At 43.7% G+C, this 27139-nt stretch overlaps 1 protein-coding gene across 2 annotated transcripts; it reads left to right on the forward strand.

The window, feature by feature from the left end:
* Positions 1-27139, forward strand: LOC146042905 (indolethylamine N-methyltransferase-like). 2 transcript variants are annotated; one of them, XM_083163190.1, is made up of 4 exons: positions 1-127; positions 11923-12127; positions 19993-20200; positions 24304-27139. In XM_083163190.1, the coding sequence occupies exons 2-4, from the start codon at positions 11974-11976 to the stop codon at positions 24731-24733; spliced, it is 792 nt and encodes a 263-aa protein (XP_083019316.1). In that variant the 5' UTR covers positions 1-127; positions 11923-11973; the 3' UTR covers positions 24734-27139. The 2 variants fall into 2 exon arrangements, with proteins under 2 accessions (XP_083019316.1, XP_083019315.1); XM_083163189.1 differs by having other exon boundaries at positions 65-132.

Raw genomic sequence — 27139 nt, forward strand, 5'->3', positions numbered from 1 at the left:
CTTGGCTTAAAATATATAATGTAAATAACTTGGAAAATCAGAAAGGGATAGGAAAATGTCAGCATTAACACAGTAAAGTCAATAGAGAGTCTACTACTGACTTACATGACAGCCACTCATACGAGAGGTAAGGTAAGAAATATTTCATGTCTTGAGCTACTGTAATATTTCTTAAACTTTTTTAAATTGAACTTAATTGTATGCCCAAATGCACATAACAGTCTTTAAGGATAGCTTAAGCACAGATTACCTTATTAGTACCTCAGTCAGTATGTATATTATACCATCTGTGCACAAGCAGGAACCCTTAAACCTGGAATGTTGGGTTGTCATTTGGGAACCACTGCCCTATACAATATGAAAGTTTTTCTCTCTTCCAATAGAAAAGACAACTTGATACCATAGTATATTTCCATATTTTGTACAAGTCTATAAAGGCTTATTTTATTTATTTTTGTGATTATTTTTTAATTATTTCGTGTTAATACTTTCTTCTTGTTACTAACCATATACAAAATAGGTTTAATTTGACAAAGAATTGTGCCCTTACTGCTGAGTAGAACTATGAAGAAATAAAACTGAATGTACTATATTGCTGCTTTGTTACTTTGTATTAGTTAGTATGGTTGGTTTTAGAACAACTCATTCGCAATGAAATGTTGCAAATGTAACCTTACCCCTTTAAATCTGAATCAGATAGGACCCTTTGTCCAGTGGTGTAATTAGAAATTTTGCCCCCCCCCCTGCCAAAAAAGATTCTGGTCTGCTGGGAAAAGACAGTGGCACTACTGCGCATGCACAATTTCCCACCAGTCAGCCGTTAGGGTCTTCTCATTGTGCATGCGTGTCGCCACAATTTTTTTTCCTTTTTCACCGACACTGAGGCTAGCATGGTGCATGCATGCGCACTATTTGTGACCATGCGCCACAAGCAAAATGGATGGAGTGAGCTGTGGTGCCAGGCAGTGCAGCCCCCCTAAGCAAAAATGTTGGAGCCGCCACTCAATATGAGTATAAACATTAATAAATAAAATGAATAGATAAACTAAATATATATGAAACACTGAGTGGTCACCTGTAGGATAAATGATTGGTTATGCTTACGTTTAAGTGCCTTATGGAGAGAGTAAAGAGGATCTGTGATGGTGTGGGTGCAGGCTTTCCCCTTTTAACCTTTTGATGTGTTCCTCATGCCTGTGCCCGTGGTGCAGAGGCGGAACTAGCGAGTTGTGGGCCCAGGTGCAGGGAGGGCGCCCCTTTTTTAGTACAACATTCAAATTAATTATATTTCTTTCCCAGGGTGGGAACAAGCGCCCCAGCATTCAGTCAAACGGGACCGGTCCTCACTACCGATAGCGCTAGCGGCAGCATCAGGACATGGACCGGGACGGAGCAGTGCTTCTCCGCCAGCAGCAGCGGAGGCTTCATAGTAACCCCCAGCGGCTCAGTATTAACACAACAGCATGCTGTAACCCCTTGCCTGCAGCAGCATCAGGAAGCAGTGCTTCCAAATCAGCGGCTGTGCACTGCAGTAGCCTCTCGGTGCACGAGGCACCTGGAGCCAGAAGAAGGAGTCTGCAGTGGCGGGTGCGCCATGCTGGTCAGCGGTAATATGTACTTTTTTATGTGGGGCAGCAGTGATAGTTGTCAGTGTGTGCCCAGGCTGGAGGATGCATGGATGCAGTGTGTGGTTGTGCATGTATGAGAGGAGTATTGTACTGTATGTATGTATATGCATGTATTTGGGCAGTGTATTTATTGCTGTATGTACTGTATGTATGGAGTCAGTATATGTAGGTATGAGGGAGGTAGAGTATGTATACATCTATGTATGTATGTATGTATGTATGTATGTATGTATGGAGGCAGTGTATGGTGGATGGATGTACTATATTTCCTGTATGCAGGGAATATAGGGGGAGGGGCCCTAAACTGCACACCCTGGACATATGAGGTGCTACCTGCTGAGACTTGTAGTGCAGCAAGCAGGAGGAGGAGTTTGCAGGTGCACACTAAATATATATGCTAGACCTTTTAATATCTTGCTATATTGCATTTGAGGTTATTAGCATAGTAATGGCCATTAGTATCGGCTTGTCCACCTCGTCCAGGTTACCTCAATAGGACAAGTCCCTAACACTACTCTGGGACAGGTCCAGGGCACAGGGCCCCCCAGGTCAGCCCAGCAGAACCACCCCATGGTATCACATTAGTGTGAAATTAAAGTGATAGTAAAAGGGATAGGGGAAATTATATGTGATAGGACTTACCTGCAGTAGGTAAGAAGTAATAATAAATGTGAAGGGTGCTACATATATATTAAACAAACTAAAGGGGTGATTGAAAGTATACGATATGATGCCATGGAGCAGCCCAGCAACAGCAGCCCAAAGAGCCCTGCGCCCCAAACACAGTCCCACAGACTAACACTCAGCATATATGTATAGTAGGACTTACCCTCATAGTGCCAAGCTGAGGTGTGCAGTCTTGAATGTTGGGACTCCAACCTAATTAAAATCAATTTGGGACAGGTGGGTGGGGTGCAAGTTAAGGAGGAAGGCGTCTCTAGTTCCTTCCAGTGTGTATGAATACACAATATATAGTACATAGGGGGAGGGGCCCTAAACTGCACACCCTGGACATATGAGGTGCTACCTGCTGAGACTTGTAGTGCAGCAAGCAGGAGGAGGAGTTTGCAGGTGCACACTAAATATATATGCTAGACCTTTTAATATCTTGCTATATTGCATTTGAGGTTATTAGCATAGTAATGGCCATTAGTATCGGCTTGTCCACCTCGTCCAGGTTACCTCAATAGGACAAGTCCCTAACACTACTCTGGGACAGGTCCAGGGCACAGGGCCCCCCAGGTCAGCCCAGCAGAACCACCCCATGGTATCACATTAGTGTGAAATTAAAGTGATAGTAAAAGGGATAGGGGAAATTATATGTGATAGGACTTACCTGCAGTAGGTAAGAAGTAATAATAAATGTGAAGGGTGCTACATATATATTAAACAAACTAAAGGGGTGATTGAAAGTATACGATATGATGCCATGGAGCAGCCCAGCAACAGCAGCCCAAAGAGCCCTGCGCCCCAAACACAGTCCCACAGACTAACACTCAGCATATATGTATAGTAGGACTTACCCTCATAGTGCCAAGCTGAGGTGTGCAGTCTTGAATGTTGGGACTCCAACCTAATTAAAATCAATTTGGGACAGGTGGGTGGGGTGCAAGTTAAGGAGGAAGGCGTCTCTAGTTCCTTCCAGTGTGTATGAATACACAATATATAGTACATAGGGGGAGGGGCCCTAAACTGCACACCCTGGACATATGAGGTGCTACCTGCTTAGACTTGTAGTGCAGCAAGCAGGAGGAGGAGTTTGCAGGTGCACACTAAATATATATGCTAGACCTTTTAATATCTTGCTATATTGCATTTGAGGTTATTAGCATAGTAATGGCCATTAGTATCGGCTTGTCCACCTCGTCCAGGTTACCTCAATAGGACAAGTCCCTAACACTACTCTGGGACAGGTCCAGGGCACAGGGCCCCCCAGGTCAGCCCAGCAGAACCACCCCATGGCATCACATTAGTGTGAAATTAAAGTGATAGTAAAAGGGATAGGGGAAATTATATGTGATAGGACTTACCTGCAGTAGGTAAGAAGTAATAATAAATGTGAAGGGTGCTACATATATATTAAACAAACTAAAGGGGTGATTGAAAGTATACGATATGATGCCATGGAGCAGCCCAGCAACAGCAGCCCAAAGAGCCCTGCGCCCCAAACACAGTCCCACAGACTAACACTCAGCATATATGTATAGTAGGACTTACCCTCATAGTGCCAAGCTGAGGTGTGCAGTCTTGAATGTTGGGACTCCAACCTAATTAAAATCAATTTGGGACAGGTGGGTGGGGTGCAAGTTAAGGAGGAAGGCGTCTCTAGTTCCTTCCAGTGTGTATGAATACACAATATATAGTACATAGGGGGAGGGGCCCTAAACTGCACACCCTGGACATATGAGGTGCTACCTGCTGAGACTTGTAGTGCAGCAAGCAGGAGGAGGAGTTTGCAGGTGCACACTAAATATATATGCTAGACCTTTTAATATCTTGCTATATTGCATTTGAGGTTATTAGCATAGTAATGGCCATTAGTATCGGCTTGTCCACCTCGTCCAGGTTACCACAATAGGACAAGTCCCTAACACTACTCTGGGACAGGTCCAGGGCACAGGGCCCCCCAGGTCAGCCCAGCAGAACCACCCCATGGCATCACATTAGTGTGAAATTAAAGTGATAGTAAAAGGGATAGGGGAAATTATATGTGATAGGACTTACCTGCAGTAGGTAAGAAGTAATAATAAATGTGAAGGGTGCTACATATATATTAAACAAACTAAAGGGGTGATTGAAAGTATACGATATGATGCCATGGAGCAGCCCAGCAACAGCAGCCCAAAGAGCCCTGCGCCCCAAACACAGTCCCACAGACTAACACTCAGCATATATGTATAGTAGGACTTACCCTCATAGTGCCAAGCTGAGGTGTGCAGTCTTGAATGTTGGGACTCCAACCTAATTAAAATCAATTTGGGACAGGTGGGTGGGGTGCAAGTTAAGGAGGAAGGCGTCTCTAGTTCCTTCCAGTGTGTATGAATACACAATATATAGTACATAGGGGGAGGGGCCCTAAACTGCACACCCTGGACATATGAGGTGCTACCTGCTGAGACTTGTAGTGCAGCAAGCAGGAGGAGGAGTTTGCAGGTGCACACTAAATATATATGCTAGACCTTTTAATATCTTGCTATATTGCATTTGAGGTTATTAGCATAGTAATGGCCATTAGTATCGGCTTGTCCACCTCGTCCAGGTTACCTCAATAGGACAAGTCCCTAACACTACTCTGGGACAGGTCCAGGGCACAGGGCCCCCCAGGTCAGCCCAGCAGAACCACCCCATGGCATCACATTAGTGTGAAATTAAAGTGATAGTAAAAGGGATAGGGGAAATTATATGTGATAGGACTTACCTGCAGTAGGTAAGAAGTAATAATAAATGTGAAGGGTGCTACATATATATTAAACAAACTAAAGGGGTGATTGAAAGTATACGATATGATGCCATGGAGCAGCCCAGCAACAGCAGCCCAAAGAGCCCTGCGCCCCAAACACAGTCCCACAGACTAACACTCAGCATATATGTATAGTAGGACTTACCCTCATAGTGCCAAGCTGAGGTGTGCAGTCTTGAATGTTGGGACTCCAACCTAATTAAAATCAATTTGGGACAGGTGGGTGGGGTGCAAGTTAAGGAGGAAGGCGTCTCTAGTTCCTTCCAGTGTGTATGAATACACAATATATAGTACATAGGGGGAGGGGCCCTAAACTGCACACCCTGGACATATGAGGTGCTACCTGCTGAGACTTGTAGTGCAGCAAGCAGGAGGAGGAGTTTGCAGGTGCACACTAAATATATATGCTAGACCTTTTAATATCTTGCTATATTGCATTTGAGGTTATTAGCATAGTAATGGCCATTAGTATCGGCTTGTCCACCTCGTCCAGGTTACCTCAATAGGACAAGTCCCTAACACTACTCTGGGACAGGTCCAGGGCACAGGGCCCCCCAGGTCAGCCCAGCAGAACCACCCCATGGCATCACATTAGTGTGAAATTAAAGTGATAGTAAAAGGGATAGGGGAAATTATATGTGATAGGACTTACCTGCAGTAGGTAAGAAGTAATAATAAATGTGAAGGGTGCTACATATATATTAAACAAACTAAAGGGGTGATTGAAAGTATACCTGGAGCCAGAAGAAGGAGTCTGCAGTGGCGGGTGCGCCATGCTGGTCAGCGGTAATATGTACTTTTTTATGTGGGGCAGCAGTGATAGTTGTCAGTGTGTGCCCAGGCTGGAGGATGCATGGATGCAGTGTGTGGTTGTGCATGTATGAGAGGAGTATTGTACTGTATGTATGTATATGCATGTATTTGGGCAGTGTATTTATTGCTGTATGTACTGTATGTATGGAGTCAGTATATGTAGGTATGAGGGAGGTAGAGTATGTATACATCTATGTATGTATGTATGTATGTATGTATGTATGTATGTATGTATGGAGGCAGTGTATGGTGGATGGATGTACTATATTTCCTGTATGCAGGGAAACCAGCAGGTGTGGACCCACATTTATATTAAGTGAACCTCCGAATCCAGGTGTTGTCAGGAGCTGCCGGTCATATTACAGACCAAAGTGCAGGAGATTGAAAGTTTGGGTATTAACCCTGTTGGAGACTGGACTTTTGTGGGACTTGCGCACTTATTTTCGTTTGTGTGGACCCACATAACATCACATTGGTGCCCCTGTACCCACCAGTCAGCAGACCTCTTATTAAAGAGTTATTTACACGTTTTTGGATGTCATTGTCCAATCGCTGTAGAGTCAGCAGCAGTCAGTGCCTTTTTTCACTGTCACTGCATTTTATTCAAATGTGTTGTGGTACCTGTGATGTCTCCCCTCCCTATCTCCCACTTCTCTCTATTCGCTCCCTGCAGTCATGCATCTCTCGGTCAACTCCCTGCTGCCCAGTGTCTTCATTCCTCAGTAATGCCCAACGCCTCTCTATTCCCCCCTCCCTGCTTCTCTCTATCCCCTCCCCACCACGCTGCCTCTCTCTATCCCCTCCCCACCGCACTGCTTCTCTCTATCCCCTCCCCACCGCTCTACCTCTCTCTATCCCCTCCCCACCGTGCTGCTTCTCTCTATCCCCTCCCCACTGCGCTGCTTCTCTCTATCCCCTCCCACCTCCCTGCTTCTCTCTATCCCCTCCCTGCTTCTCTCTATCCCCTCCCTGCTTCTCACTATACCCTCCCTACCTCCCTGCTTCTCACAATCGCCTCCTTACCACCCTATCTTAACTCCCTACCTTTCTATGTCTCTCTCTCCTCTCCCTACAGTTCTGCGTCGCTTTATCTCCTCTCTACTGCCCTGCAACTCTCTATCCATGTCTCACCTCTACCATTCTGCAGCTCTATAGCCCCTATAAAAGTTAATGTAAGTGGTAAAGGGTTGATGTGCTGGCATTTTTTTATGTGGGGGGCATATGTGTTTTTTTTTATGTAGGTAATTAGCGGTGTAGGAGGGGGGGTGGGCAGTTAGCAGAAGTTTTGCCTAGGGCGCCGGGGTGTGTGTGTGTGGTTAGGGTTATAAACTGCAGGGTGTGTGTGTGGTTAGGGTTATAGGCTGCAGGGTGTGTGTATGGTTAGGGATATAGGCTGTGGGTGTGTGTGTCTGTGTGGTTAAGGGTTATAGACTCCGGGTGTGTGCCTGTGTGGTTCGTATTATAGGCTGCAGGGGGGAGTATAGTTAGGCTGCTGTGGGTAGTGTGTGGTTAGGTTTAGACTGCAGGTGGGTGGTGGATGGTTGGGCTGTGGAGGGGGTGTATAGATAGGGTTAGTCTAGGGGGGGAAGTATAGTTAGGGTTAGGCTACTGGGGGGTGTATAATTAAGGTTAGGCTGCTGGGGAGGGGGTGCATGGATAGAGTTCGGCTTCTTGGTTGGAGGATGTATAGTTAGGGTTGGGCTGCAGGGAGGGAGGTGTTTGGTTAGATTTAGGTTGTAGGGGTGTTTAGGGTTTGTGGCCCCTGCTATATTTCTAGCACTTCCCTTATATTTTTAAACTGTATCTGTACCTCCAGCCCCTTTATTTTAAACAGTTTTGTCCGACTCCCCAGCCCACTTCTCCAACCCCCTGTACTTTGAGCTGTTTCAGCCGCGGCCCTCCCCTTGAAGTAACTTACCCAGGGCAGTGGCTGCCTCCTCCACGAGTCCTCCGTGCTCACTGCTCAGCCTCAGAGCAGGCTGGAATTCACTTCCTGTCTGACTCCAATACTAGTGAGTGCAGCAACAGGCAGCCTTGCGATTGGCTACCCAAAAGCACTGCCACCGCTGCATCCAATCAGTGTATGTCTGAAATGCATAGCACCTGCTGCCCTGACACCCTCCCCCTACGCCGCAGATGCATGCAGCATTGCACATTACGAAAAAAAAAAGCAGCAGCATCCTGGACCCGGTTCTCCTCGTAGACCCTGGCTCCTCCAAGCGGGGTCTGCCTCACCATTGTTGCCACTGACTTTGTCCCTTCCTGTTCCATCTTCCAAGACCAAACATCGGTAAGGGCACTGTGAACAATTTAGTAAAAAGGAAGAAATAAAACCAATAACAATATTGACATACTTATCCTGATGCCACTTCATTAAAAACATACAGCACCAATGCCCTTTTGTCTCCAGCCATGTGTCCCCTGTGTGTCGCTACTCAATAAGACCATCCCATTTGTGTTTATACAGCACCATCCCTCTTGTTTCTCCAGCCCTGTGTCCACTGTGTGTCGCTAGGACCATCCCATTTGTGTTTATACAGCACCATCCCCCTTGTGTCTCCAGCACTTTTCCTCCCTCTGTGTCGCTAGGGCCATCCCCTTATGTCTACAGCACCATCCAATGCCATCTTCAGCACACATCTTGTGTTCTGACTCCATCCCCATTTCTTCCGTTTTATCTCTTTGTGTATTTTGAATTGGGGACCTCCCAATGGCACCTAGAGGAGTTGGAATTGTGTCCCTCACCCGCTAAGTGCTAGACCACACATAGCAGCACAGTGGGTCTCATTCAGTGGGACCCGCTTAGCTGGATGAAGCCTGCACAGAGGCTCCTATGCAGCTGTCCATACATTCGCAGCAGGGTTGCAGGTCCCCGGTCCTAATGCAGCATTTCAATGTATGTGTTCACACAGTGTGGCATAGCAGCAATCTTTCCCTATGATTCACAGAAAAACTCCTCCTGCACCACAGTAGTCCTGCTGCTAGCCTCTTAGCCTTCTTTGTGCTGCCGCCAGCCTCCTCTCCCCTCATCCTCTATCACACCGTATTCCATGGGTGGCTTCACCTTTCCAAATGGTATGCTGCCACAGAGTGCTGTCATCTCTCATATCTGTCTCTTTTCATTGATGCATTACTAAAATGAGGCATGGCTATGGTCCCATGATGTCCCAGCAGACTCACTAAGGCCACAACACCTAGTAATGCATCAATGAAGACTCAGGGCCAGATGCACTAAGCTTCAAAAGTAATAAAATGGAGAGTGATAAACAACCAATCAATCAGCCCCTAACTACCATAGTAGCTGGCAATAGAAAGAGACGGGAGCCTTACCATGAACTGGGAGATTGTGAGCTTAGAACTGGTTCTGTTACTGTATGTTTGTGTATTTAATTATTATGGTATGTTTAACCTTTTACTGACCACTTATCTTATTTAAATATTTGAAACAGCCTATACTGTAGACCATCTGTACTGTTAAATATTGATACTGTATTCCATACTGTATCCAGTGTATAAAAATACAAATGTTCAGGCAGGGCCGGTGCAAGGCACCGGAGTGCCCCAGGCGAGTCGGGGTGGGGGCGCCCCGGTGCCCCGGGGGTGGTACCTGTATTCTAAAACTGTCGGCGTCCCTGCAGTGCTGGAGCGGGAAGGGGTGTCCGTGCGGCGCTGTCACTGCGCTGTCAATGTGTATAAAGCTGCTGCTGTCGGTGATGGCGGGATCCCTGGAGTGTCCTTGCCGCGGGGGTACCTGCGGCGCTGTCCTGTGTATAAAGCTGCTGCTGTCGGCGGCGGGGTCCCTGGAGTGAATAGAGAATAACTAGCGCTATGCGGCGGCGCGGGAAGCTCTTCTGATTTTGAAAACACTTGCCGCACGCTGATTGGTTGAATCTCAGCCAATCAGCGTGCGACAAGTGTTTTCAAACCCAGAAGCGCTTCCCGCGCCGCCGCATAGCGTTAGTTATTCTCTATTCACTCCAGGGACCCCGCTGCGGCCCCCGCCGCCAACAGCAGCAGCTTTATACACAGGACAGCGCCGCAGGTACTCCCGCGGCACGGACACCCCGGCCAGCTATATGCACATGGGGGTCAGGTGAGGGGCGAACTGCCGCCCTCCAGGTGCCGGAGCCCTGGGTAATGCCTAGAGCTGCCTAGTGGTGGCGCCGGCCCTGTGTTCAGGGCTGTTACTGCTCCAATGTACTGCAGAGTACTATATTTTATATTACATTAGGAACCCGCCCCCTGCATTTGCCAATGATTAGAGCTACTAGAGCTTATAAAACACACAAGTGGAGATGTTGTCCATAGCAACCAACACAATTCTATCATATTGTAGAATGCAAAAAAGAAATGAGTTTCAATTACAATATGAATGATTTCTGTGGGCATCACCTTCACTTCTCATTGTTACAAGCGTTAGTATAGGTACTGTACTAGAGACTAGTGTGCTAAATAGTGTAATGTGTATTATTATTATTATTATTATTAACTCTTGCTAGCACAGATGGAGCAGCCCTTGTCCTTGCCAGGCACCTGCCAGAATGCCCCCTCTGGTGAGCACCGGAGGACAGGGACTCCATTAAACTGGGATGCACGTCTCACGACATCCCAGTCTCTCGGCGGCTGGGCTCCGGGACCATGCCCGTCTCCATTTTAGGAGGGGGTGCGGGGAAGTAGGGAAAAGCGTCAGAACTTTCAACAGCCCCCTCAAGCCACCAGCTCCCGCCAGGGGGTGTATGCACATGAGACACTTGTGCGCCACGTGGCGATGGAGCACCCCCTGGGCAGTAGCGCACGCAGGGGGGGGTTTCTGAGTACCCAGAAACCCCCCCAGGAGTCTAAGGACCATAGGCTAAAAGGTGAGGATCCCATCTTTCCATGGGTACAAGAATTTTAAAAATCAGCCCTTGGAAACCAGAGATATCTGACTTCAAAGCAGTGGTCCCCATCCAAGCCTGTTAATTGCTCTTCCCAGTCAGATATTTCAGGTTCTGTCTGACTTAGAGTTTTTCTGAGGGTATATTCCAAAAGCTGGGACTCTCCCCCTTTGATGGACATTAGTAGCATGTCTCTACTGTTCCCAAAATCAGAGATATCAGCCACCCAGCAGCTGGTTACTGCTCCTGCTCCACACACCTGGTATGTAGTTTTATATACTCGTTGGCAGATTGCTCTGCCTCCTGAACTCTGATCCCCTAGTCCTGAGTACCATTTGGTAGGTGAGATTCTCTAGTTTTTAATTACATTAAAATCTAAAAAAATTATTTCTGGGACCTGGAGATATCTTATGAATAATAAGCCCACTCCACTATACACCCCTCCTCTGCGTATTAAACATACTCTACCACCCTGGAAGTTATGTTTTAGGGCCCCTTCATTCAGCCCAATGCCCCCTTCTCCCACTTCATCTCCCACCATCTGTGCAGTAAAGGGGTAATTAGTGGAAATTACTGATCCAGGCCCTACATGCTGAGCGGTTGATATAATACCCCCTACCACCTGCGGGACATCAAAGCTTCCCCCACCCCTACCGCTGGAGGATCGGTAGGTGCCCCAATACATTGCTATGCCCAGGGGTCTACACTGCTGTTGACGCCCCTGTATGTATGTATGTATATATATATATATATATATATATATGTATATATATTTTTTTTTTATTATTATTATTTATATAAATTTGGTCTATCTATAATACTTTAACTGGCCCGGCATATACTGGGTCACCTAAGTGTCCATCTCTGTGCTTTGCTCTGCCCCTCTGGAAACCCCCTTCTGAAAATCCTGCGTTTGCCACTGCTGGGTCCTCCAGGGGGAGCTCCGTCGCCACAGGGTGCGCAAGCGTCTTGTGCGCGTGCGCCTCCTGGCAGGAGCTGATGGCTGGAAGGGGCTGCCAAAAGTTTTGCCAGCTCCTGCCTGAATGACGGGCACTACATCTGTATGTGAGAAATAAATCACATCTAAAATGTTATAATCTATATGATTTTTATAATTGCATCATTATAATATTTATATTCTAAGGCGTCTAACTGAAGTCAGTCGCAATTTGAGTCACCCTGAAAAAAGAACAACATGGAGACACCTATCATCAGCACCCAGCCGACCTACATCGATGCATTTGACCCGACGGCTTACTACCAAACATACTATGCACCAGGAGTAGGGAAGTTAATAGGAGAATGGACAAACTTTGTATTACAGAATCTTCATGAAACATTTTCTCCAGGTAAATTTTAAACAGTAACACAAATGTATTTCTTTCAGAGCTGTGCACTCGTTGTTATCTCTATCTCTATTAATTCCTGCAGTACCATACTTGCCTTCTCTGAATGTCTGGGAGGCTCCCAATACTTGGGTGGCACTCCTGGCCACCTGAAAATGTGGCCAAGTTTCGACTCCTCCACCCACCACTCACCATGGAAATGTCCCTGCTGATTCTTGTCCTGCTGCTCTATCCCCTTAGCTCCCTGATCACCTTGAAGGATAGGCCTGGGGCAGTCCTGATGTTCTCAGCCGGAGGTGTTGTAGGCCTAGTCCTGGTTTTCTCATGGCAGAGATGAGGAGAGCCCACATAATAAACCCGAGCTACTGTATTTCATTAATGTTGTTCAATTTTTGTTCAACTGTTTTTTTAACTGTTCATTTTCAAAACACTAAAGCTGGATACACACTAGAAGATATATCTGCAGATGAATTGATCTGCAGATTCCAATGGGACTGACCGTCCGTATGGGATCTGCTGAATATGTCCCTCCAAAAAGGCTGCCGCCTTGGAGCAGACAGATACAAGAGGTCCTACCTGACAGATGGATAGATGCTAGAGGTCCTACTGGGTAGTGTGTATCACTACCCTGAGGTTACGGATTCTGGGAAGCAATATATACAGATGGAGCACCTCTCAGCCAGTGCTGGGAATCACCAGATTCCCTTAGCTGGTGTTTGACAGCGGAGAGGAGCTCCATCTGATAGGGTGACAGGGAGCAGGTTCCCTGCCTGCCTCTGCAGTGGAAGGGCTCCGATGGAATGGGGCGTGTGAGCGTCTCATGTGAACGCCCCCTTGCTCCAACAGAATATATATATATATTTTTTAAAAATAAACAACGATATTGCACTATTGGGCGCCCCCCTTGTCCCCCCTTTTTTTGTTGTAGACATCCTTGGGTGCCTAGGATAGAGCACCATACCACAGCGGGGAGCAGCGGTCTAAAAGAAAAAGACAAGTGCTTATTATAATCTGCTATCTGGAGAGCAGTGATCCCTGAATAGGGCTAATTAATAGCAGGTGTCAGCGCTTCAATTCCAAAAACCCACTTGCAGTATTTTCTTTCTATCCCGGTTTTGGAGCAGCAGTTAAAACCAGCACCGCAATAATAAGACTTTTTTGGTTTGGACTTTATTCACAGAACTATTCCTATTGTTATACCTGGTTTAGATTATTTCTGACTATGTTTAGAAATAGTGATTTCCATAATAAAAGAAGGAATGACTGTGCTAGGATTTTCAATGAGGATTATACATTGGAACCTAGTGCAGCAAATATGGAGCTTGGTGATACTGATATCTATAATAGATTAGAACGAAATTTAATAAAAGAGACTAAGACCTGGTGGGATATCACAGGCTTGGAAAATTATATTAAATGTGGAAGAATCCCGAGGGGCCTAAGATTAATAAAAAACCCCACCCTAGGACAGGATAACCCCAAATTCCTAAAAGACTGGGAACAGATCTTAGATGAAGCATCTTTTAATCTTATGCGCCTATTAGTGACAGAGAAAAAGGCAACCCTTAAAGGGGTAGAGCAGGAATTGGAGAAAATAAATCTAGAATTAAAGGAGCAAAGAGAAACAGAAAAATTCAAAAAAATTCAGTCAGATATAGATCAAAAAATCTCAAAGATTGAAGATAAAATGATAGAAAGTAAAAAGAGGAAATTTCTGCGTGATAAGGAGGACTACCAGAAAGGGGAAGTCCGGACATGGCACATTGAGAGAGGTGGTATGCGCCAAAAATATGAAGAAATTAGAGGTCCCAATGAAAACCATCATCAGACATATCGGATAAGGAGTAGATCATCCAGAAATTTCAGATCAGAACAAAGAGTGTTTAACACCAGAAATACTAGCAGAGAATGGCAATACCCTAAAAAAACCTTCAATAGGTCCAGACAACAACAACAGCAACAATCTTGGAGAAAATATGAAGCCCCAAATAGATTTGATAATTTGAGGAACACAGATGAAAACCAACGTGGTCAAGCATCTGCTGCTTCTTTTTTAGAGATTCGACAGACAGACGACACATGCCGACATCCGGGAATCAGTACACTAAATCTCACCCCCACCACTCGGAAGAGAAGATTCCAGGAAGAAAAAGAGGAAAGAGAGGGAGTAAGAAGAGAATCAAAGCTGAGAACCCTCCGATAGTGAACTTGGATAAAGGCATATTCAACTTATCGAAAAAAGTACTAAGCAATGCAGAAAAACAAGTATTACAAAAAGGGCTTTCATATGCCCCAACCTGTGGAGTGGACAAGTTTGATATGTATATCGACCTAAATTTATATGTAAGACGGCTCACTTTGAAGAGACACTTTTTAAGAAAGTCGGACGCACCAATAAAAAATTGGGAAAATAGAAAACAAACACAATCATCAGGTCTGAAATGCAAATCAACGTTTTTCCCGCTGGAGTCAAGAGGGCCACACATTGAATTGTTCTCACAACTAGTTAGAAAAGAAATTGAGAGCATGGACAATCGGCCTATAAGAAAGAAAAATCTGACAAATGCGCAAATAAAAGCCCTTAGAGGCCTTACAGAAGACAACCAAATTGTCATCAAATGCGCTGACAAGGGGGGTGGGGTTGTTATTATGGATAGGGAAAATTATGTGATTGAGGCGAATAGACTTCTTGGTGACCAGGCTTCTTATGAAAAATTGCCTAAAGATCCAACTCAGATGTTCCTGATGGAACTAGAGCATTTATTGAAGCAAGGTCTGGCAAATAAAAGCATAGATCTGGAAGAATATACTTACTTGCATAATACTACACCAAGAATCGCCACATTCTATCACATCCCGAAGATCCATAAAAATACAACCCCACCCCCTGGTAGACCAATTATCAGCGGTATAGGTGCTCTGAGCTCAAGAGTCTCAGAGTATGTGGACAAATATATCCAAAAGTATGTTCCTTTACTGGGTACATATATAAAAGATACCACCCACATTTTGCAAGTACTGAATGACTTTGAATGGTCGACACAATATAAATGGTGCACGGTCGACGTGCAATCTCTATACACGTCAATCCCCCATGACAAAGGGATTGACGTGATAAGAACAGTACTAGAAGAAGACAGTGACATAACTGCATCAAAAGTACAGTTCATCTGTGACTGTCTAAAATATGTACTGAAGTACAATTATTTCAGTTTCCTAGAGGAATTCTATATACAGAGATGCGGGACGGCAATGGGCAGTATTTGTGCCCCAAGCCTAGCCAATCTGTATATGGGTCATTGGGAGAAGGACATCTTGACAGGACCCTATAAAGAGAAGCTCAAAATATTCAAACGCTACATAGATGACGTCCTCATTGTGTGGGACGGTACCGAAGGGGAGTTTGAACACTTCATACAGAGTATTAACATCAATGAATACAACCTGGGCTTCACGCACACAATGAGCGACGTCACTATTGAATTCCTTGATCTCAGGATCTCCACTGAACATTTTGAAGACACAGGAAGGATAGATACAGCCACGTTCTTCAAAAAGGTAGACAGTAATAGTTACCTGGACTTTATGAGCTGTCATCTTCCACGCTGGAAGGAAAATATTCCCTCATCCCAATACACCAGGCTGAGAAGAAACTGTTCAAGTTTAGAAACTTTTAACCAACAATCACAGATATATGAGGACCGGTTTAAAGAAAAGGGATATCCAGAATTGCTGATAATGGAAGCAAAAGAAAAAGCTGCAGCGACCAATAGAGAAGATCTGCTACAATATAGAGACAAAACCAAAGATCGAGGAGAAAAAATATTCTGCCCCTTCATCACAAAATATAACACAGCTGAAAAAGAAATTAAGAAAATCTTGTACAAACACTACCATGTACTAAAGCTGGACCCAGTATTATCAGAACACCTGCCAAACACTCCAGATGTGATTTTCAAAAAGGCTCAAACTGTAAAATCAAGTATTGCAAGAAGCTGCTTAGAAAAAGTCCCTGAAAATCGCCCAGTGCAGATGTTTGGAGGGCTCACGGGCTCTTTTCAGTGTGGACATTGCAAAATCTGCCCACAAATGGAAAAAGGTGCGAAAAGTTTCATGGGCAAGGACGGAAAGACATTTAAGATCAAAAGCATAATAAATTGCATGTCTACCTTTATTGTCTATATGGCCACCTGCCCATGTGGGCTTAGCTATATAGGCAAAACTAAACAGCCACTTAAAATAAGGATGCTGGAGCACGGTAGAAATATTAAAAATAAACTAACAAATCATAGCCTGCCCAGACATTTTCTAAAGTACCATAATAGTGACCCAAGCCTCTTGAAAATAAAGGGACTGGAGCATGTGGCGGCCAATAAAAGAGGAGGTGACCGCGAGAAACACCTGACCAAACGCGAGACATACTGGATTATAACTCTGAACACTCTGATACCTTATGGCTTGAACGAGAACTATGAGATCACGCCGTTCATACAAGATGCCTAATTACTTATCATAAATAAATCATAAATAAACTCTATCTAGATATACCAACCACTCTTCATTAAATTTCATCAAATATCATGATAAAAAATATATGCATATATAGTAAGAAAAACATCAATGATTTTAAGCATATACAGATACTAAAGAAATCATTATAATGCTTAGTGGGAGCTAGAATATTTTGAAAGTCTCTAGCTCTGATGGCATAGTTGCTGCTACTCTTGAATGTTTGTATTTTCTGTATTTTTTGCGTATTTCTTGCTCCCTTTTTTATTTTTTTATTCTCTAAATGCTCACTAATAGTATATATATTTTTCATTCGTTTCGATATATATATTTATATACATTTGTAAACTAATACTTTTTATATATATGTACTTTTAGTATTATTAATTTTATATTTGTTTGTTCATCATACAAATGGATGACAAACAGCTGATATAATTTTACTATGTGTAATATTGTATGCGCTAATTGAAAGCACTATGAAGGTTTTCTAATGCAACACAGATCAGCCTCTAACACGGCGTCTGTTATATTTCATTTTATATGCTATATTTTATATTGTACGTTTGTACACGTGAATATGCTTTTAATTATGTAACTCTGACGAATTGTAACATCGAGCAGTGTGGTTGAATGACGCTACCACACTTCCATTAGCCCATTCATTCAGAAGTACAACGGGGGCGGCACCTGCATGTTACGCAACTGTATGCTAATGCGGGGATGCTGATTGGACCCCTTGTCCTCTTATACTATGCCACAACGTCACATCAGCCACCCCACTGACGAAGTCTCTGACGAAACGCGTAGGGGCGTGGCTGATGTGACGTGTTTTCCAATCCCTGGCGTTCAGTACACGCTGACAGCCTGCTTGCAGCGATCAGAGACGCCGGCTTTCTTTGTCCTGCCCAGCAGCCCAGCTGAGAGGTCCCGTGAGTTATTCGATCATACTGCAACGGTGACCTTATTCCATCCTGTGTATGCTGTTTATGCCAGAGGGGATTGTTTTGTGAATCTAGTGGTACCCAGTCCACTCCAGTAGATTAACTTGGTACGAGTTATAATAATCGGAGTTCTTCCGTTTTCTTGAATTTTTTTAAAAATAAACAACGATATTGCACTATTGGGCGCCCCCCTTGTCCCCCCTTTTTTTGTTATATATATATATATATATATATATATATATATATATATATATATATATATATATATATATATATATGAACCAATGGAGACCGGCACTCCCGGGTAAATCGCAGCTGACTCCGGTGCACATCCAATATAGATATATACTGTCCGAGAAGGGATGTCACTCAGAGATGAAACAACTAAATAAATGTACGCGACAACTGTATGTGGTCAACGTTTCAGGGGATTTAGCCCTTTTATCAAGACCTGATCAGGTCTTGATAAAAGGGCTAAATCCCCTGAAATGTTGACCACATACAGTTGTCGCGTACATTTATTTCGTTGTTTCATCTCTGAGTGACATCCCTTCTCGGACAGTATATATATATATATATATATATATATATATATATATATATATATATATATATATATATATACAGTATATATATATATATATATATATATATATATATATATATATTTAAATATAATATTCTATATATGCCGGCACTCCAATTATTTTTAAGCAGCTTGATTGGTGCACTCCAAACAAAACGAATAGTACTCCAATAATAGAGGCACACAATTCAGTAGTATATTCACAGCGAGTGTATTGGGCAAATGCACTAGCGCTTTCGGGGGATGCAACCCCCGTCCTCAGGATGATAGACCCAACAGACAAAGTGTAATCAACCCCATTACCACCCCCAACAGTCAAATAGATAGATACACTGATTACTCACCTGTCCAGTCACACGGCGCCCGGGGCTGCCTGTCCTCTTGCAGGAAGCGCGTCCACTCACTTCCTGTATAGCGCTAAGAACTGTGTCTGAAACGCATCTCCTGCGCTCCAAACCTCCACTTCCGCGTTCCACTCGGTTGGAGGCGCGTCATCCTGTTCACCCAAGCATTTCACTAATGTCCCTTGTTAAGTTGTTAAGTTTGTTTTGTATATTGGGCTGTAAAAGGCAAATGCAAGCACTTTGAGTCATATTAGGAGAAAAGTGCTATATAATTAACATTATTATTATTATTATTATTATTATTATTATTATTATTTGTGCTCTTATATTTTCATCAGAAATAGTACACAGTGGTAAAATCTATTGTATTTATTCAGAAAATCAATACAAAGAAATATTTATTTTAGATTGGTGATTCTCATAAAATTTCAATGATTGATCCAACACCTGACTTAAATCAGAATTAAAGACCCAAATTACCCTATGCGTTTCATCCGAATGGGACTTCTTCAGGGGTGAACAGGATCTAAATGATGAAAAATAGTGCCGTAAATACATAATAAAAATAAAAATAGGTATTTTGTTAAAACCTTCATTCACATACAACTATATCAAAAAATAATGTTCAAAGGAGGAACATGATAATGAAAAACAAGATGGGGAGGTGAGAGGCGATCATTACTGAGGACATCCTGTCCTATACACCACTGTGTTACATTGAATATAGAAAGCAATCTTACTCTATATACCAAAAATGTATAGAATAAAAGGTCTAATTCTCCTCAATAGTTAAAAGACTGGGTATAAACCGGCAGCTGACATACAATAGTAATTCATCGTGGTTCCACTCATAACCTAAAATATGAATGTACAGTAGTTCCAATGAACATACCAAATGTCTAGATGCCACATAATTAAAACAGAGATCTACCTTTTCAAATAAAATTTTAGACAGTACAAAAACAATTTCTATCATTTCCATGGGAGATGGGGAATAGGAATCAAAACCACCAAAAAATATTTTTTATATAGAGGACACAGATTTGGAAATAGTCCAAAAGCGCAAAATTTACTTCCTGCAGCCAAACATTAAAATGAAGGCCACTGCAACAGTCCTCCGGAAGACGAATCAGGACAAACAAAATAATGTTGATCTGGGAGCTGGAAGTCTATAAACCCACTGATGCTTTTATTAGGAATCTCTTTTCAGTAGATGCTCATAAAAGGGGAAATAGAGAAAGGGACAAAAAAAGTCACTATGGGGATACCAGGAGCATACCCTCACTCACACTGTGGCAGGAGCATGAAAACACATAAAGGTATCTTTATGGGTTCACCACTTGCAAGAAACCGGAAATCCCCTTGTACAGTATCTCTATAGGATCACCACTTGTCAGGAAAGATGGATATCCTTATTCACCATAAACTTGAGATGGGATCGTACCGTTCATTCAATCTGTCAATATTATCTATTATATTATGTAGGTGGTGTAGAAGGAGACACATTGATTGATGTTGGTTGTGGACCGACCATCTACCATCTCCTCTCTGCTTGTGAAGTCTTTAAAAACATCATCTCCTCTGATTTTCTTGAAAAAAACCTTGTGGAACTTCAGAAATGGCTGAGAAAGGATCCCAATGCTTTTGATTGGACTCATCTTATCAAATATGTTTGCGAGCTTGAAGGCAACAGGTACTGTACGCTCATGGATTTCTCTTCAGTTGATCTTAACTCAAAATAATTTAGACTAACAAAGATCACTCGAGTTAGTCCTGCAACTTTCTGGAATAACACCTTATATTCAATTGGGTTTTCTGCCTAAATAGGCATTTGTGTGGTTATACAGTACAGTATGTGCTACTTAATCAGATGTGTGTGACCTCTAGCATGTATATACATCACATTTCAAAACTTACAAACTAAACCTGAAATAAAGACTCGGAGACTTAGGTTTGGCAGAATTTGTTAGCTGATTTATTTTAGCACTTTTAAGCTAGATTAATTTATTAATAATTAATTAATTAATGGTGGCCCAGAAAGAACGGCTAATTAACTAAGCTCCACCCACACAATCTGCATACGTAATCAAGCCTACCCTAACAAGCGGTATCCGCTCGACCTACTGCATTGACTACCCACCCATCTGATGGGTTCGCTGCCCCCCGAGCGGGAGATCGAGCGAAGGCCTAAGCCAATGAGAGGCGAGCGCACCGAAAAGCAAACATATACGTAGCATCATCATTTGAATAAGAACTAATTCTATTCACCTGCCGTTCTTTCCCGCCTATCAGCCAACGCGATTAACACCCACCCAACCATAATAACACAAGGGAGGGAGGGCGGGAAAACTTTCAGGAAAGAGAGAAATACTCCTCCCTTTCCTGCCCTGATATCCCAGCTAACACTGCTCTTCCCTAAGTCCTTATTGGACCACCGAGTCACATGCTTCCCTAGGTCACACAACAGTCTTGGATGTTTAACCCACTCCATGCCTATTGCAGACATTACGTTATTCTAAACATCCTAGCATCTGATGTGTGTGACCTCTAGCATGTATATACATCACATTTCAAAACTTACAAACTAAACCTGAAATAAAGACTCGGAGACTTAGGTTTGGCAGAATTTGTTAGCTGATTTATTTTAGCACTTTTAAGCTAGATTAATTTATTAATAATTAATTAATTAATGGTGGCCCAGAAAGAACGGCTAATTAACTAAGCTCCACCCACACAATCTGCATACGTAATCAAGCCTACCCTAACAAGCGGTATCCGCTCGACCTACTGCATTGGCTACCCACCCATCTGATGGGTTCGCTGCCCCCCGAGCGGGAGATCGAGCGAAGGCCTAAGCCAATGAGAGGCGAGCGCACCGAAAAGCAAACATATACGTAGCATCATCATTTGAATAAGAACTAATTCTATTCACCTGCCGTTCTTTCCCGCCAAAGCGGGGACTCTGAGCCCAGAATCCCCGCCCGCTCAGCATTGCAGAGGGGTGGGGGCCTAATCGCGGCTAATTAGCATATGCCGCGACCTAATTAGCATATACCGCGACCTAATTAGCATATACCGCGACCTAATTAGCATATGCCGCGACCTAATTAGCATATACCGCGGCCTAATTAGCATATGCCGCGACCTAATTAGCATATACCGCGACCTAATTAGCATATGCCGCGACCTAATTAGTATAGGCCATGCCCCTTGCGGGCGCTGTGAGAGTCCCTATTTGCAATCTTTAGAAATTGGGAGGTATGCATGGCATGGTAAATAGTCAGGGAAAGCACTACTGAGACAGCAAAGCAATTATACACTAACTGGGGAGCTCAGGGGCACAGATCCACTCACCAGAAAACTTTCAGGAAAGAGAGAAATACTCCTCCCTTTCCTGCCCTGATATCCCAGCTAACACTGCTCTTCCCTAAGTCCTTATTGGACCACCGAGTCACATGCTTCCCTAGGTCACACAACAGTCTTGGATGTTTAACCCACTCCATGCCTATTGCAGACATTACGTTATTCTATACAGTACACTGTGGTGTATCTGTAAGGTGTGCAGTTTGTGCTGAGTGACATGTCAGCAGTACTGTAAACTCACCAGGAAAATGGAGCGATGGCCATTTTTATGGTGTTTTTACAAATTAGGGACATTGCTGAGAAAATGGCAGCTGTGTCATTTCCGTGAAAGCCTGTAGAACCTAGCGAAGTCTACTAGTGCACACTAATATGCTACAAGCTACAGTATACTGCATACGCCCCCCATTCTCCCTTAATATGCTCCTGTATATGCATATACAAATAACAGCAACAGGGATAGTTGAGCCTTACTAATGATTGTTATCAATTTTATAAGCTATCATTCTTAAAGCCAATGTAAAATTTTGGGCACCTTTAATTAGTCAATTGTATATTTTAAATGTTCAGAATCTTATAATTTGGTGCATAAGAGACTCTATAGACATCTTTAAGAGGTTAATGTCTGATTTGTAATCTTTTTTTTAATGCTTTAGGGGAAAACTTAATCACACACGGTTTTCAACACACAGATTTAATGACCAACCTATCCCTATTCTTGGCATAATCATTTTCAGTGGGTACTTGTACCCATGCCTCCCTCGCAAACAATACTACGCCAACTGCCTGCCGGGGAGCTGCAATCTCCAAGAATGAGAAGGGAGGCCAGGGACCATGGACAGTCTCCATTGTCCCAGGCATGAGGCAACATTTGGGTGCTGCTATGAAGGGCAAGAGAAGTTCAGATTTGCCATAGAGAAGGAGGACAGCAGCATGTGGAAGATAGCAGCTGCAGCAGCACTAGGAAGACAGCAGCAACACGGGGGATCCCCACCTTCAAGGGCAGAAAGGGAGGTGTGAGTTGTGGGAAGCAGGACAGCATGGGTGAGTAAAGGAACCACATTTGGCCCTGAGGGCCCCATGTTTGGTGGAGATACCAGTGAGTAGACTGTAGAGAAAATGCACCAAAATAAATCTCAGAGTGCAACGAGTGCACTACTGATTCCTAGAAAACTGCGAGGGTAGGTGATGTGATACTGTCTCACCGTTGTTCATGCTGTTGTTGTTCAAGATTGTGCTGGAGGGAGCAAGAGCTGTGGTCATGTATAGCCCTGTTTGAACTGTGTTTGTGAAGAAGAAAAGTAGAGAAAGAGGTTTTTCGTGGTGACCGGTCGTACAGAAATTATCAACAAGTATTTCATATGGCCCCCTAATAGGCATTAATAGTTAATCAAATGTATATCAATTAGGGGTGTGCTACCACTGGACACGGCAAAGTTGCAAAGAAAGGGGGGGAAGGAAGAATGTCTCGGTGTGGTGCACCTGCAGATTTAGATCAAATATAACCTTTATTCATTAATTTCTAAAAAGCTGCGAAATATACAACACAAATACATAAATGACACGGACAGTGAAATTAAAAGGAATAATCCTCACACCTTGAGGCTCCCAGGATCTGTGTCCCTTCTTTTTATCTGGGTTTTTCTGTAGTGGTCACATGTGTAACAGGCTTTTCATGCCGAATCCCCAACTGCCAAACAATAAAGGAGAATCCTCCTATCAGTTTAATAAAGGTAATTGATTAGTTGAATGTATTGCTTGTTCGGGCAGTCTAACAGATCTAGGTCTGTAGTCCCGGTGCCAGGCGACTCCCGTGTGGAGTAGACAGTGAGGTGCCCGTCTACAATGGGCACAGCAGCGGCAAGTATTAGCCCCGTCCTCCCTGTGGCTACAAGGACAGTCAGTGGGGTGAGGACGGCAATAGGCAGCAGCCGCGGCTTGCTGGCTTGGAGTGACAGTGGTAAAGTACAGCCGCTTCACTCCCGATAAGCCGTCTGCCTGCAAATGAACACCGCGCGGTGTTCAGTGTTTAACACCGCGTCTCAGGCTAGAGGCGGGTGGGAGAGCCGGCAGCGGGAACGCACCATTTAAACTAAACAGATCAAAATAACATTTCAGAGGGAGGGGAAGGCTGGGAGCACACACTAGGTGTGTCAGGTCTGCGTACGCTTCGCAGAGAGCTTCAAAGGATTTTTTATCTAAATCTGCAGGTGCACCACACCGAGACATTCTTGCTTCCCCCCCCCCCTTTCTTTGCGAAGAAGAAAAGTAACTGAACATTATTCTGCGATGAACTGTGAACTTTTAAATAAACTCTGCTCTGTTTGAAAAGAGAAAAGACCATGACGTTTACATTTTAATTGCACCGCATGACTTTTGCGTACACGCCACCACCCGGGTACCACAATAACAGTATGTTATGCGCTTCTTTTACAGGGCGAATTGTGAGGAAAAAGCTGAGAAGCTCCGCAGTAAGGTGAAACAGGTCCTGAAATGTGATGCATTGAAAACTAACCCATACGATCCTATTGTCCTGCCTCCCGCTGATTGTCTCCTCACCTGTCTCTGCCTGGAAAACCCTTGTAAGGACGTGGAGTCATATTGTAATGTTCTAAAAAAATTTAAAAACTTGATTAAACCTGGGGGACACTTATTGGTTATAGGTAAGCTAAATGCAACCTTCTACTATATTGGCAATAAACGGTTCTCTGTCTTGACCATGTCCAAAAATGACCTGGAGATGGCTTATATAAAGGCTGGTTATGAAATAAAGAAACTGGTAATTAGTCCTCGGACTGATATGACAACCATGGATCTCTTTGACAATGACAGTCAGTATTTTGTCCTTGCCTATAAACCAAAGTAAGGAGAACTGGTTATAAATCACTTTGGAAACAAATTGAAAAATCTAAATGCTTTGTTTGCATCGGCTTTGATTTACAATCATTCATCTTTTTTTCAGAAAGCTTCACTTTAGATTTATGCACTTAAAGTTATGGCCATGTATAATTATTGTGGCTCTTGTTCTTAAGCGTGATTTGGCCATAATTATTAATGCTGCGGGATAGTTAAATTCATATTTGTAAATTTTTTGTTTAGATATTGTAATATGAAGTAATGGGGTATATTTAATAAAGTACAGGTCTATAAAAGTGAAATTGCCCATAGCAACCAATCACATTCTAGATATTATAGTCAAGAAGGTGCTAGATAAAGAATTACTGTATAATCTGATTGGTTGCTATGGGCAACATCTCCACATTTATATACCAGAACTTGCGTAAATATACCATTAAAAGTAGGGATGGCAATTGAAGGAATTTGGGATTGAAAAATGCACAATCCCAGGATTCCCAGGATCCCGAAATTGGCTTGCCTAATGAAAAAATGCCCGCTATTACCGTTATGGCATGGTGCGGGCGGGAGCAGCTGGGATCTGTGCGGGCGGATGCCAGGTAGTTGGAAGCCTGGTGCCAAGTAGCTGGAAGTCGGCCCACCGACCGGGGGAGCTGGAGACGTGTCTGGGAGCTGGGCTGGGGCATGCTGTGCAGCTGCGGGCGGGCAGAGCGGCTGTGCAGCTTTCTCGGCACAGCATGACCTCTGACCGGGCATCGGGACCAGCCGGGCAGCATCTGAGCGAGTGCTCAGACGCTGCCCAGCATTAGACTGCTCATGCGCAGTCTATTCCCAAAATTCTGGGATTGGAAGCTCCAATCACGGGATTGAATTGAAATCCCAGCATTTTTGGGGCCAAATCCCGGGATCTTATAGATCCTGATCCCAGGATTGGCCACCCTACCTAAATGTCTAACTTGTTGTCCAATCCAACATAAACATACATCTAGGGGCTGATTCCAGTTGAGTCGGTAAACTGCAAAGCTCACAGCTTACCAATTACTTGTGATGCTGCCCTGGCGAATGCAGGCCCCCGCTGCAGTTTTCCCTCGCAACCATGCGAGCAGATGTGTCACAAAGACACACCCCTCACATGTGCCTGCAGCAGGAGAAATCCGATGATCGACAACATCGAATGATTTATCCTGCCTTCACAAATATAAGTCAGCGGTGACTGACTTATATATGCGGCCAGCGGGACGAATACCTGGCGGGCGGCTGACGTCATGTGATGTCGGCTTCCCACCTCCAGCACAGCTTGTCCCGGCTGCAATCCCATGGGAACACCCAGTGCTGCCACATATCCTCGGCCTCCACCGCTATGTGCACCGCTACGACCATCAGGGCAGGGGCCAAATTCAGTTCACGCCGAGTGAACCTGAATTGGCCCCTTAATGAAAGTAATAACTATAGGCTATAATTAGAAAACATTTAGAACAGAGACACACTCCGTAATAAGAAGAAAATAAAGTGCACACCGCTATTGCTGATTTATAAACTCATAATTTCCCTTAGTAACAGTCTTTATACTGTATGTATTTACATTACCTTGCTTGTTGTAAATTAGGGGTGTTTTGCTATTAAACATAATAATATTAAAGACTATATGTGTCATCTGCATAAATACACTATATGAAATAAAGTAATATGCATTGCAATAAAATAGTGTAATTGCTACAGTATTAACAAATTTTCTGTTTTTTAATTGAATCCATTAGCCATCATTGATAATACTGTTATTATATTTTTCAGTGATCTGTAAATATAGCTGAAGACATATTTTGCCTATGCCTGTACATGTACTACTACTGTAGTACTACATGCCTGTACTACTATGCCAACACTACATACTGCACTACCTTCCTGGAATGACCGGGTGGCTCCCAAAAATTGGGTCCACCTTCTGGGACCCCGGAAAGGTGGATAATCCCCTTGCAATGCCGCCAGTCTCCGGCAACACCCCCTCGGCTGGTGGGTTCGTGAGGACCAAATGAAGCGTTTCATGCAGAATCGCATCATCGGAGTCCCACCACTTGCTGTGCAACCAATCAGATTCTAAGTTGCTAAATATGAAGTAGAATCTTATTGGTTGCTATGCAACATCCCATCTTCAATATAACTCCCTTTCTGTTTTCCGGTCACCTCTCCCAGCAATCCTCTCTCTTGACATCCTCTTCCTGGCACCCTCTGCCTCCCCTCATCACTCATGCCTTTTCCCAACATCACCCACTGTCAACAGCTTATTATACTGCCTCTCCCCAGTGTCACTCGCTCTGACTTCCATTTTGTAAGAGCCAAAAAACAATAAAGGCAGCGCACTGCGTTGATCTACTGTTTTTTTATATATATAAAAAAAGTATCTAAATATACATATAAC

Source organism: Crinia signifera, chromosome 19 (assembly GCF_055691185.1).
Source record: "Crinia signifera chromosome 19, ASM5569118v1, whole genome shotgun sequence".
NCBI classification, from domain to species: Eukaryota; Metazoa; Chordata; class Amphibia; order Anura; family Myobatrachidae; genus Crinia; species Crinia signifera.

Excerpts from the sequence above, each read along its gene's own strand:
- LOC146042905 (XM_083163190.1), top strand. The coding sequence starts at position 11,974 with ATGGAGACACCTATCATCAGCACCCAGCCGACCTACATCGATGCATTT. Across the intron at positions 12,128-19,992 it reads TCATGAAACATTTTCTCCAG|GTGGTGTAGAAGGAGACACA; the intron begins GTAAATTTTAAA and ends TATATTATGTAG. Across the intron at positions 20,201-24,303 it reads TGCGAGCTTGAAGGCAACAG|GGCGAATTGTGAGGAAAAAG; the intron begins GTACTGTACGCT and ends CTTCTTTTACAG.